The following is a 12,746-nucleotide window of genomic DNA, read 5'->3' on the forward strand; positions in this document are numbered from 1 at the left end:
TTTCCAAACAGGAAATGTCAGTAAAAGATGGAAATACTGGAAATACTTTCAGTTGGTCTCATATTCCTTTCTAGCCAGGCTGAGGTTATGACATGCTCACCAAAATAAATGTGTTCATTATTCAAAAGCACAGTGTTGCCAGGTGGTTTGTGCCACGGGCACTGAACTTATAATTCCAAGGCTCATTTTAAGTTCTGGCCGCTCTGTCTCTAACTGGCAATGATAATAGCTGCCATACATTTCTCAGGATTTAACAAGACAATACATCAGAAAATGCTTTGTGTTAATTACATTAGTGGAATAGTTATCACTATACAGAGCATTTGGTAACTAAAAATAGGTATGAAAATAGCTTTCAGTTGCTTTGATAATAAATAATTTTCTCTATTTAGTACTTGATTTTCTTTTTCCAAATAATGATTTTATTAACCATAGATTTTCTGTTTTTTAAACAGCCTACAAAAATACAATACAATACAATAATCATTTTTACATTCTGCATTTGTTACATAGTAACAAATACTACTCTAAAATATTTTAAAATACTTAAGCATTTTTTAATAGATACTGTATGTGAACTTCTAAAGTAAACCTCAGTATGGCAAAACCAATACAGTATTGTAAAAATAAAAAAAAAAATAAACCTCAGAACAAGACAGGAACATAATTTGAGGGTTCATACCTTATAAAATATAAATATTAAGTCATCCAACTGGCCATGTAAATCTCCTAACAAAGAAAAAATATCAGTTTTGAATGATCTTCACCATTGTTTCTAATTTTTACTATAAAAAAATACTCATTATATACCTAAAACTAATGCAATATTATGTCATCTGTAACTCAGTTTAAATAAAAATACCCAGGAAAACATGATAAACTTATGGTCACTCATTTTTCCATTATAAGACAGGGACAAATAATTAGCTGCTTCCTAGGTGGTTAAGTGGTAAAGAATCCACCTGGCAGTGCAGAAGATGTGGGTTTGATCCATGTGTTGGGAAGATCCCCTAGAGAAGCGAATGGCTACCCACTCAAGTATTCTTGCCTGGGAGATTTCATGTACAGAGGATCCTGGTGGGCTATATAGTCCCATGGGTCAGAAAAAGACATGACTTAATGACTAAACAACAAAATATTAGCTTCCCTGTTGCAAGGTTAATTAATATTGAGAGCAGAAAGCATGATCTTTCTTCTGTATGATTATCACAAACAATAAATGACATATTTTTACTAAAGCAGAAATAAGACAGAATGGTGTAGGGCTGAAAGCCTGGATGAGAACTGGAGAGATTTTTGCCCCATCTTAAAGTAAGAAGCTGGTACTCACTTATAAGGGTCAGTGTTACAAGATTTTTCAAGAAGTTGGAAATCTGGATTTTAACATGAAATCCCAACTTCCAAACGTTGGAAACTAGAAATTTAAGAACATTTTGAAGCAGACAAGACATATTGCAGGCTGTGTGTGGCCCTGGAAGTGCTAGTTTACAGCCCCTGTGTGTTATAGTCTCCCCTATAATGGATATTAAAACATCACCCATCATGTAAGGGGATGGAGAAATTTGTCATTTACAGGATTTCTCTCTAAGAGGAAATGTAGACAGAAGGAACCATTTCCTAGGCATTTAGACCTGTTCAGGTACAATAAATAAACTGTCTTCTAACAAGAGAAGGTCTAGTTATTTGCTGGAATTCTGTTCTGAATGGACAGCATGAGTTTGGGGCCAAATCTGAATCTCTTGGAAAAATCAAGAAGAGGCTGGGCCCCCTGGCCTACGGTTCTCCTTCATAGCACCTGCCCTCCCCACCCCCAGTTTAAGTAATTGTGGAATAAATATGTAAATATATTCAGTGTGAAGGCATGAAGCTGGCCTGCCCATGTGGCCATCAGGACCCCTCTAGCCCTCCCCTCTCTCCCCCACAACAGGCAGAATTTTCTGGTTCGTGTCCAGCACATAAAGCCATTTCTGACTGGCTCTTACCACACACTGTGATTTCCTCGCTGTAACAAGTGGAGACCCGGTTGATGTTCGGCAGTTGTACCAGGTGTTTCCTGGCTTCATGCAAAAGATTCAAGACATAGCGAGCATGGAGCCTCTACTAGGAAGAAGAGCAGGGAGGGGACAAAATAAGACATATTCGTGAGGGAAGACGGGTCACATGTCTACCACTGAATGACCCCAAGACCGCGTTAAGTGACCCTAGTAAACTGCTCCTGGGACCTATGCACAGATGGTTTCTTTTTCACTCATCCTCTGCCCTTGTTCATGTTTTTCATCATCCTTCAAATACTGAACCAATGTCCTCTTCCTACCCTGTGTAACCCTTCCTTGCCTTTAGCTAGGGAGAAACATGTGATTGTTTTATGAAGAAGTGCATATACACTGATGGTATTAGTGATCCTGACATTACTGGGAAAATCATCCCAGCTTCTGCAGTGAATTATCTTCATGTGAAATAAGGGGAAGGACTGGAATCTGGCCTAAGAGCCAGAATCTGGCCACTTCTCACTACCTCTAACCGCCTAGGTTTCAAGCTTGGACTATATTACAGTAGTCTCTTGGCCTACCTCCCTGTTTCAGCCCTTGCTCCCTACACTCTGTTCATCAAACAATATGATTATTTTAAAAAGAAAGCTGGATTATATCATTTCTGTGCTCATGGTTTCCCCATCTCCTTCAGAAAATTGAGCCTACCTTACTTACCCCTCCATCTCCATCTCCTGACAGTTGTTCCCTGGTTCCCTCCTTTCCAGCCCCAGTGGCCTTGCTGATGTCTGGAGCAGTCCAGGCGAGGTGCTGCCCAGGGCCTTTCCATCTATTCCCTCCGCCTAGAACTCTTTCCCCAGATGTACACATGGCACACTCCCTCGCCACGTTCGACTCTTGCTCAGAAATCACCTTTTCAGTAATACCTTCCCAGATCACCCTGTAAAATTGCCATCTCTCCCACCGGGAACTTAGCTTATGCTCTGACATAGTTCTACCACCTAATATATTACATATTTTATATATATATATATAATGTATATATTATGCATATATTACTAATTTGTTATTTATTATGTCTCCCCACTAAAATGTTACCCCTCTGTGGGCAGAGATTTGTGTCTGTTTTGTTTACTGTTCAGTGCAGTATCTGGAACAGTGCCTGCCCATGGCAGTGCTCAATATCTGTGAGATGAATGAAGAGATTACTTGATTAGGAGGAGGGGTTTTCAATATATAAAAACCTGATCAACCACAAGGTCCTGGCTAAGAAAAGGGCGAGTGGCTCTCTCTGGTGGATCCCTGACACCAACACCCTAAATCCAGGGCCATTCCTTTTGCACTGTGTCTATCTGCTGCTACACTTTCCGTGGGATGGCTGGTGACCCAGGACCCTGGCGTGAGCTTACTTGTTTCCGTCTGAAAGCTTCCACCAGGGCAGTCGCATGGTCAGGAAGGAGCGGGAAGGAGAGGCGTGGCCCTGTGTAACTGTCCGGTACCTCGATAGATTCATAGTCACCGCTGTTCTGCATTTCGGAGGCCTGGGGGGATTGCTCCTCAGTGAACATGCGGTTCAGGAAGTCCCCTAGGCAGCACAGAAAGGGTGGGCTGGCTTAGAGCAGGCCTGCAGGCTCAAGCAATAGAGAGTCCATTTCCTGGACCTTACTTGCAGGGGACGTGGCCGGTTGGGCAAGGCCGCCAACACCGGGGAGGAGAAAGGAGAAGACCAGGTCATAAGAAACTAGGATGGACAGGAGAAAGGTTATGTTATCATGTCAAATCCATTTGACGTCTATTTTAAAAGACTGACTGACTTAGAAAGTACAGAGATTCAGGGGCTTAGGTTGGTAAGCAGGAGGAAAGGGGTACTGGGGAAATGAACATATTTTCAATAGGTTTCCCATATTTTTCTACATTTGCTTCTTTTTGTCCCCCTTCTCTACAAGGATGGTGTTTTAAAAACTTAATGCACATTTAATTTTCTTAAGAGAAAATTTTAAGCGGAAATTCACAGGCATTTCTGGGGTACTTAGTGCGGCAGATGCCTCAGACTCAGGCAATTGATTTCCAAAGGCTGCCCCAGGATCACTGCCTGAGGGCTTCCCCTGGATCAGCAGAGAGGCCAGATGCACAGCAATGACCCTCCCATCCGCCCCTCCCAGCAGCTCCCATCAGTGACTCTCAGGAGTTGACAGAGACTCTAGATCCCGCTGCCTTCAGGTTGGAGGCTTCCTGGGCTGTGTTTTGCGTTATTTCCCTGACAAACTGCTGGTTTAGTTACCCACTCCTTCACTGTGTGCCTCCCCTTTCCTGAGCCCCTCCTCCACCTCTCAGTGCTTCTTGTATTTACCAAATAAACTCCTTGTGCTCAAACTCTCGTCTCCAGGTCTGCTTCCAGGAGAACCTCCTTGCTCATTCCCTGGCCATCACGAGATTCACATTTTCACTCCCCGTGCACCCCCCTACCTCACCCTGCTGTCTCTGACCCTCAGACCAGAGGACCTGCCGGGTGGCATTTCATACTCACTCTCGTTGTGACTGCTGGGGGTGAAGTGATCCACAAGGTAGCTGAAGAAATTGTGGAGCTGCAGAGAAACCCAAGCAGACAAGGCTTTAGAGACAGAAGGGGAACCCAGGAACGATCCACATCCTTCCAGGCCCCTGGGGCTTGCTGCTCCGGGGGCTGGGGGGCAGAGCTGGAGTGGTCCCGTCCCACATCCCGGCGCACCTTGACCTGGTCTTGCTGCCCGGCGTACTCGATGGACTGGAAGATGCTCCAGGTGCAGCGCCGCCTCATCTCCAGGCGGGCCACGTAGCGCCGGTACCACCTCTGGATCAGGGCCGCTGCCCTGAAGGCTGTGACACAGATGGAAAAGCCAGTTTGTGAGACGGGACTCCTGGGGCCTAGCGGGGAGCTGAGGGTGGTGGGGGGAAAGCACTACATTTTGCCATCAAATAGGAAGGATCTGCCCCACTGATGGCCAGGGAGCCCGAGTCCCCCTTCCAGCCCCCATCCCTCCTCCAGTTTTACCTGTTAGTTATACTCATATCACTGGAGGGTTATTGGAATTCCCACTGTTTGATGAAACCATTTATACATGTAGAGGTGGAAAGCTCGGATTCTGAGAAGGATATGTAAACTGGGGAGGCTGCAAGGTTGCAGTATACTTGAAGAGTGGGAAGATGCAGATATTACTCAGCCGTTAACAGAGAATGAAGTTTTGCCACATGTGTGTGTGTGTGTGTGTGTGTGTGTGTGTGTGTGTGTGCAACTTGGATGGACTTGGAGGGCATAATGCTAAATGCAGTAAGTCAGAGACAGGCAGATACTGTATGATATCACACATGTGGAATCTAAAGAATACAACAAACTAGGGAATATAACAAAAAGGAAGCAAACTTGCAGATCTAGAGAACAACTCACAGATCTAGTGGTTGCCAGTGGGAGACATAAGTGGGGAGGGGCAATACAGAGGTCGGGAGTATGAGGTACAAACTATTAGGTGTATAATAAGCTGCAAGGATATACTGTACGACACAGGGAATATAGCCAATACTCTACAATAACTGTAAATGGAAATTCACCTTTGAAAACTGTATAAAATAAATAAATACATTTATTTACAATAAATACTGTATAAAATAAACACATTCAAATGCAAATAAAAAAATGGGGTGGGATGATGCAGGGGGTCCCAGGGTGGGGAGGATATTTTGATACCAGGTGGCTCAGATGGTAAGGAATCTGCCTGCAATGCAGGAGACCCGGGCTTGATCCTTGGGTTGGGAAGATCCCCTGAGAAGGGCATGGGCACCCACTCCAGTATTCTTGCCTGGAGAATCCCCATGGACAGAGGAGTCTGGCGGGCTACAGTCCATGGGATTGCAAAGAGCTGGACACGACTGAGCGACTAAAACAATACACGGGATGTCAGGAGTGTGGTTCTGAGCCTGGAAATGCCCTGACCAGCTATGTAGCCTCAGTCCAATCAACTTTTTTGGGCTCAGAGTCCTCATCTAGAAAAGAAGACGAGCTAGATGATGAGTGGGGGGAATAAACATACACACGTGCATCACCACATAGTATCATGTCAGTTGGCGGTCAGTGCTTGCTGTCCCCATATTCACTCTATCCCTGTGGCTTGTACCCCCATCACCTCACATCCAGGATGCTGCTGACTGTCCAGGATGAAGGGCAGTCTGTGGACTTAAGACCTGTGCTGGGTGCTCATGTACTATAGGATGGCTTGAGGAGGTTTCATTCTTCCTTTGAGCTTTAGGACCTGCAGTCAACTACTGCTGCCAGAGAAGAGGACAGCTGTCCACATGAGTGACTAGACTCTCCTTAAACTCCTGGGCCTGAAAGTGCCCCCGGGGATGAATGGAGCCTTTGTGGATAAAGCTGGATTACAAAGGAAACCCGGCAGGTTCATTCAGGTCAACCTCGTGAAAAGCAGAGCGATTGATTTAATATATTTAGCTGGCATTAGAGAGCTCTTGGAATTCCTGCTGATATCCCTAAGACGAGATCCAACAGTGAGTGGGAAAAGAGAACCTTGAGAAGAATTTAAGCAAAGCTGAATTTGATTTTCTGTGAGGAAAAAAACGCCATACACTAAGTATGTTCCAAAGGCACTCACAAAATAATAAGCGACGAAGACTAAATTATGTAAATCCCCATTCAGAATAGTGAAAGCAACATCCAGAATAAGTGGTCCTTACCTAAAGTAACTCTTTAGGAATTCAGGGCAAACACACAGACATCTGCTCCTCACTATGACTCTGACATGGAACCCAGGAATCTGCAGGGTTAACAAGCTCCATGCATCATCCTCACTTGTGCTGAAGTGTGAGCAACACTGAGGAACATCATGGCCACCAAGTTTCCGTGAAAATGTTGTTTGGTAACTCCTTGCCTCAGGCGTTTTAAGGCAAATGGTGCCGACTAGACATGTACTCCGCTCCGCTTCGGCTGCTCAGGGCAGGGCAAGCAGGTAGTACCTCTGTGTCCGCTCTCCCAAGCCTCCATCTAGAACCTGGGTTACCCTTCACTGAGATGGGCGCTGTGAGGCACAGCGTAGTCTAAGGACCTCCACTCCATCCTCCGTTCCCTACCGTGCAATATAAGATCCTTGGGTTTCCCTTCCTCAGCCTTGTGCAGAGCACATCCTATGGGAAAAGTTACAGACACACCTGGCTGCGAAAACTCCACACTAAGGACCAGGCAACCAGCTGGGGAGACAGAGGTCCAGGTGAAGAACCATCCCGGAAGCTGAACCTCCAGCTGCAGCTGTCCTGAGGGTCACAGGCAAACCATCAAGCTGTGCCCTTGGCAAATTCCTGACCCACAAAATCACGAGCAGAATAAAATGGTTGTCTTAAGCCACTAAGTTTTGAGGCCGTTTATTATGCAGCACCAGATAATTGGAATGTGAGTTGTAGACATGTTTTATAAAATTATAAAACAAATTTAAATCAAAACAAAAAAAATCAGTGTTTAAAAAGCAAATGTTAAACAAGCAAATCTAACCTTGTATATGCACTGGTGGCATAACCATGTAGAAAGGAGTTCTTTCAAATGACTTGAAAATTCAGGAATTGTATATGCCTAAGTGGATATACTCAATGGGCAAAAAGAACTACAAAGAAGTCTTAAGGAGTTTTCAGTTATCATATTGTTGTAATAGTACTGTTATTGTATTTCTGATACTGATTTATATACTGTAGGACAAAGTAAATAATACCATACTGGTATCATTATTAATAAAGAGCAAGGAGATAGAATGTCAAAGTTGTTAGGTAAAATTACTGTGATCCTAAGTATAAATTGTCTATTAAAATAATGCACATTTTCCAGATTTGTTCATTGAAAAAGTATAGGAAGTAATGACCAACCTGGTAGCAAATACCCCAAACCCTGGAGAAATAGTGATTTCTAATCTGGAGACAAAAATATGCAAGATGAGCCTGGGATGTGTTGCCAAACTAGAAGGGAGGCCATGAGTTTATAAAGATACTTAAGCTCATAGTAACAAGTGAAAGTGAAAGTCGCTCAGTCATGTCTGACTCTTTGTGAGCCCATGGACTATACAGTCCATGGAATTCTTCAGGCCAGAATACTGGAATGGGTAGCCATTCCCTTCTCCAGGGGATGTTCCTAACCCAGGGATCGAACCCAGGTCTCCCAAACTGCAGGCAGATTTATTACCAGCTGAGTCACCTGGGAAGCCCCATAGAAACAAGGTGCGATCATCATTTCCCTTGCTTCCTTCTACCTTTGGTTGCCTCATTCTCTTCGACCTGATGCTTAAGTACTAGAATCCTTCACTGCTCTGTCTTTACTCTCACTCTAGGCTACGTCAGTGACCCCCATGGCTTCAACAATCACCCATACTCTGTCTGATGCCTTCCAAAGGCATGGATCTCCACTGACGTCTTCAAAAACCAGATCTGAATATGCAACTGTCTTCTCAGCACTTCCACCTGCACGTTACATAGGCACCTCAAACCCAATGTGTATAAATCATCACTTTCATTCTACTTGAGCTTGGTTCTTCTCCATTAATTTTATGTCAGAAATTGGCATTATCACCTACCCAGGTACGCTGGATTTCCCAGGTAGCTCAGTGGTAAAGGATCCGCCTGCCAATGCAGGAGACCCAAGAGAAAGAGACGTGGGTTTGATCCCTGGAGTAGGAAATGGCAACTTACTCCAGTATTCTTGCCTGGAAAATTCCATGGACATGGGAGCCTGGTAGGCCACAGTCCATGGTCTGCAAAGAGTTGGACATGACTAAGCACAGGACAGGTATCTAGAAACCTGGACGTCAATTTTTTTTTTGCTAATACTTTGTTGCTCAAATTTTTTTTTTTTTTTGCTTGTTTGTTTTTTTGACTGCTGTGTTGGATCTTCATTGCAGTGCACAGGCTTAGCTGCCCTGTAGCATGTGGGATCCTAGTTCCTCAACCAGGGATCAAAGCTGCATCCCCTGCATTGGCAGAAAGAAGAAAAAAGTGTAGTTGCTCAGTCGTGTCCAACTCTTTGTGACCCCATGGACTACAGCCCTCCAGGCTCCTCTGTCCATGGGATTCTTCAGGCAAGACTACTGGAGTGGGTTGCCATTCCCTTCTCCAGGCTGCATTGGCAGGGGGATTCTTAATCACTGGACCACCAGGAAGTACCCCGGACATAAATCTTGATTCATCCTTCTCCCCACCCCCACACACGTAATCAGGTGGACGCTGTCCATTCCACCTCCTGAGTATTGTGGGAATTCATCCTCTTCTCTCCCATCGCTATAGCCACCAACTCTGGACCGTGGCATTATCATCTCTTGCTTAGATGACTTTTGTTGTTGTTCACTCAGTTGTGTCCAACGCTTTGTGACCCCTGCAGTATGCCAGGCTTCCCTTTCCTTCACCATATCCTGCAGCTTGCTCAAACTCATGTCCGTTGAGTTGGTGATGCTACCCAACATCTGTCCTTTGTTGCCCGCTTCGCCTCCTGCCTTCTATCTTTCCCAGCATCAGGGTCTTTTCCATTGAGTCAGCTCTTTGCATCAGGTGGCCAAAGTATTGGAGCTTCAGTTTCAGCATCAGTCCTTCCAATGAATATTCAGGGTTGATTTCCTTTAGGATTGATTGCCTTGATCTCCTTGCTGTCCAAGGGACTCTGAAGAGTCTTCTCTAGCACCACAGTTTGAAAGTGTCAATTCTTTGGTGCTCAGTGGCACCCCACTCCAGTACTCTTGCCTGGAAAATCCCATGGATGGAGAAGCCTAGTAGGCTGCAGTCCATGCTAAGGGTCGGACACAACTGAGCGACTTCCCTTTCACTTTTCACTTTCATGCATTGGAGAAGGAAATGGCAAGCCACTCCAGTGTTCTTGCCTGGAGAATCCCAGGGACGGGGAGCCTGGTGGGCTGCCGTCTATGGGGTCGCGCAGAGTTGGACACGACTGAAGTGACTTAGCAGTAGCAGCAGCAGCTTTCTTTATGGTTCAACTCTCACATCCATATATGACTATTGGAAAAACCACAGCTTTGACTATACGGACCTTTAGCTTCTAAATTGTTCTTCCTTCTACTCTTCCACCACCCACTCCAATCCCTGACACAATCCCTTCTTCATGGAAGCCAGAAGAGTCTTTTATGTATGTTTTGAATTCTGCAATGGTTCTTCAAGCCTTTAGAATGAAGTTTAAATCCTAGCTGCTCCTGAGTGATCTGGGATCTGCACAGCTCCGCAGCCTCATGCCATGCCATTCTCCATCTTATTCACATCAACCATTCAGTTCCTTGAAAATGCCTTTCTTTTTGCCTACTTCATGACCTTGTTACCCTCTACCTGGAATGCTCTTTCATCTCCTTTTGCCCAATCTTATTTCTTTTATTTGTAAAGATGGAGTTTGGGGTAAACCCCAATGGACAACACTGACTCCTTGAGTAAATTTTAATTCTATTAAATATAGTTCATCAAGTCCTAAGATATTCAGCTGAGTATCCTGTGGTCATGTCACAAGGAGGAGAAGCTGATTTTCAAGAGTCAGCATGAGGAGCAATATAATGATTTCCCGTCCACCCTGAGAAGCCCCTCCCTGTGCAATGTAGGCTTCCACTGAGGTCCCCACAGTTAGGCTGAAGGTGGGAAGCACATACCTTTCTCTGCATTCTGGAAAGCAAAATGGTGTTGGGTTGAGGTGCCGCTTCCCATAACTTAAGTGCGATGTTTCTGCAGGATGCAGATAGCAGGTCCAAGGGAGAGTGAATTGTTTGCTGACAAAAGGAAGAGGGAACCTGCAACAGGGAGATTTGGGTAGAATATTAGTTCAGGTAGAGCAAACTACCTATGAGCCTTGTCTCCCACATCATAAAAATATATATAAAGTTATCATGTGATAGCACCCTCCTCCACACCTCCCCAGCACGAGATGTCCTTCCCCTGAAAACTCCCTCCCTGCGTTATCTCATCTCTCTCCCATGTCTTCAGCCTTCCTACTAGCTTCTCCTTTTCAGTCTAAAAACATGCTGAAGTCTCATCTCAGAGCAGTTCATCATCACCATCCTTTGACCTCCTCTATCCCTCCAGCTATAACCCGACCTCTATTTCCTTCTCATCCAGACTTCTCCAGAGCAGACCACTTATCTTCTCCTTAATTCCTCTTAACATCATATTTTTCATCCCCACTATTGATCAAAACATTTTTTGCTGATGTCCCCAATGCTTCATCTTGTCAGCCCTGACTTTGCCAGAATAGCAAATCATAAGTAGTACCTTGATTTAAATTTTACTTCATGGGTCTCCATGAGTCTACTCTTTTGTATGTTGACAAAAAATTAATCAGCCACTCTAAGAAAGAATTGGAAAATTTTATTTGAGCCAAATTTGAGGAGTATAACTGGGGAAGAGCACCTCAGAAAGCTCTGAGAACTGTTCCACTGGTGAGAAATCAAGGCACTGTTATATACGTTTTTTGTTTTTTTTTTTGAGACAGAGGGCTGTACATCAAATGATGTATTATCGACAGTTTACACAATCTAGGTCTGCAAGTGTAGAGTGGTTGGTCATGTGGCCCCTTACAGATTCAAGAAGGAATGTTATCTTTAAGGAGTCGTCTTGTTGGTGCTAGGAGAATGTTGTTCTTTGGGTGGAGCAGGCATTCCTGTTAATGGGGGAGGTCTGGCTGATGCATATTGCAGATATACAATGCACAGTGTGGGCAGAAAGGAGGTCAAGGGCAGCGAAAATTTATATTGAATTTTTTCTTGTGTTGCTATAAAATGAATTTTATTTCATTTAATTTGTTTTCTCTCCTTCTTGAGCTCATTTTCCTCTATCCATCCCTTGAATGTCAATTTTACTTGTATTCTACTCTCAACTGTCTGCTTTCTCACTCTGTATATGCTTCCTACATTAACTGAATCAACTCACATTTTCAACTATTACTCCCTCCCTCTTAAATCTCCATCTCAGACTAAATCTAAACTTCAGCCCTGCAAACCCAGCTTCCTGCTAAACTTTGGGGTGCCTCAGACTCCATGCAACACAAATACAACTCATCTTCCCAAAAGCCTTCTCCTTTTCTCCTTTCTTCAACACAGCTCTTACCTAGAATTTTTTTTTTTTTTTTCTTTCAGGGAGAAGCTTTTTTTTTAAGTTGCGGCAAGTGGGTTCTTTAATTCTGACACATGGCATCTAGTTCCCTGACCAGAATCGAATCCAGTCTCCCTGCTTTGAGAGCGCAAAGTCTTAGCCATTGGACTATCAGAGAAGTCCCCTAGGGCGTTTTTGCCTTTACTGAGTATGTTCTTCCTAGCTGACCCTTGACTAACTTTACTCATTTCTTAAGTAATGAGTAAAGATGCACTTCAGGCATCATCTTCCTTAAAGAAGCAAGTTTGACATGCCTTTCCTCTGAACTTCTGCATGTCCTAGTCACATCTCTGATGCAATGTAATTTACATTTTAAGACAGGACAAGAAAAATTGAATACAAACTTCTCTCTGTGTTGGTTTGGGTCTCCTCCTCTCTCTGCTGTAGAGTGTGCCTCCACAAGAACCAGACCTCTTCTGGGAGGTGGGAGTGCCCGCTGAAACGTCAAGAGTGGTATTTTTTCTGTCTTAGTACAGTGTAACTTCTTAAATGAATAGCACTCTTTCCCAGCTCGCTTTGCACCACGTGTTTACCTGGACTATGTATCCTTGTGTTTACCTGGACTATGTATCCTTGCTGAACTTTATGTAAAATATCAATATGTCA

General features: G+C 44.2%; 1 protein-coding gene across 1 annotated transcript in view; it reads right to left on the reverse strand.

The window, feature by feature from the left end:
- PPEF2 (protein phosphatase with EF-hand domain 2) overlaps positions 1 to 10,700 on the reverse strand; it is a 33,064-nt gene extending 22,364 nt beyond the window's left edge. The window contains exons 1-6 of the mRNA XM_068975370.1: positions 10,646 to 10,700; positions 4,717 to 4,844; positions 4,516 to 4,573; positions 3,398 to 3,573; positions 1,983 to 2,097; positions 683 to 729 (exon numbers count right to left, since the gene is read on the reverse strand). Coding sequence (XP_068831471.1) covers positions 683 to 729; positions 1,983 to 2,097; positions 3,398 to 3,573; positions 4,516 to 4,573; positions 4,717 to 4,844; positions 10,646 to 10,700 — 579 coding nt within the window. The remainder of the gene's footprint in view (positions 1 to 682; positions 730 to 1,982; positions 2,098 to 3,397; positions 3,574 to 4,515; positions 4,574 to 4,716; positions 4,845 to 10,645) is intronic.
- Between the last annotated feature and the right edge of the window lie 2,046 nt (positions 10,701 to 12,746).

This window comes from Capricornis sumatraensis, chromosome 7, assembly GCF_032405125.1.
Source record: "Capricornis sumatraensis isolate serow.1 chromosome 7, serow.2, whole genome shotgun sequence".
Taxonomy (NCBI): Eukaryota; Metazoa; Chordata; class Mammalia; order Artiodactyla; family Bovidae; genus Capricornis; species Capricornis sumatraensis.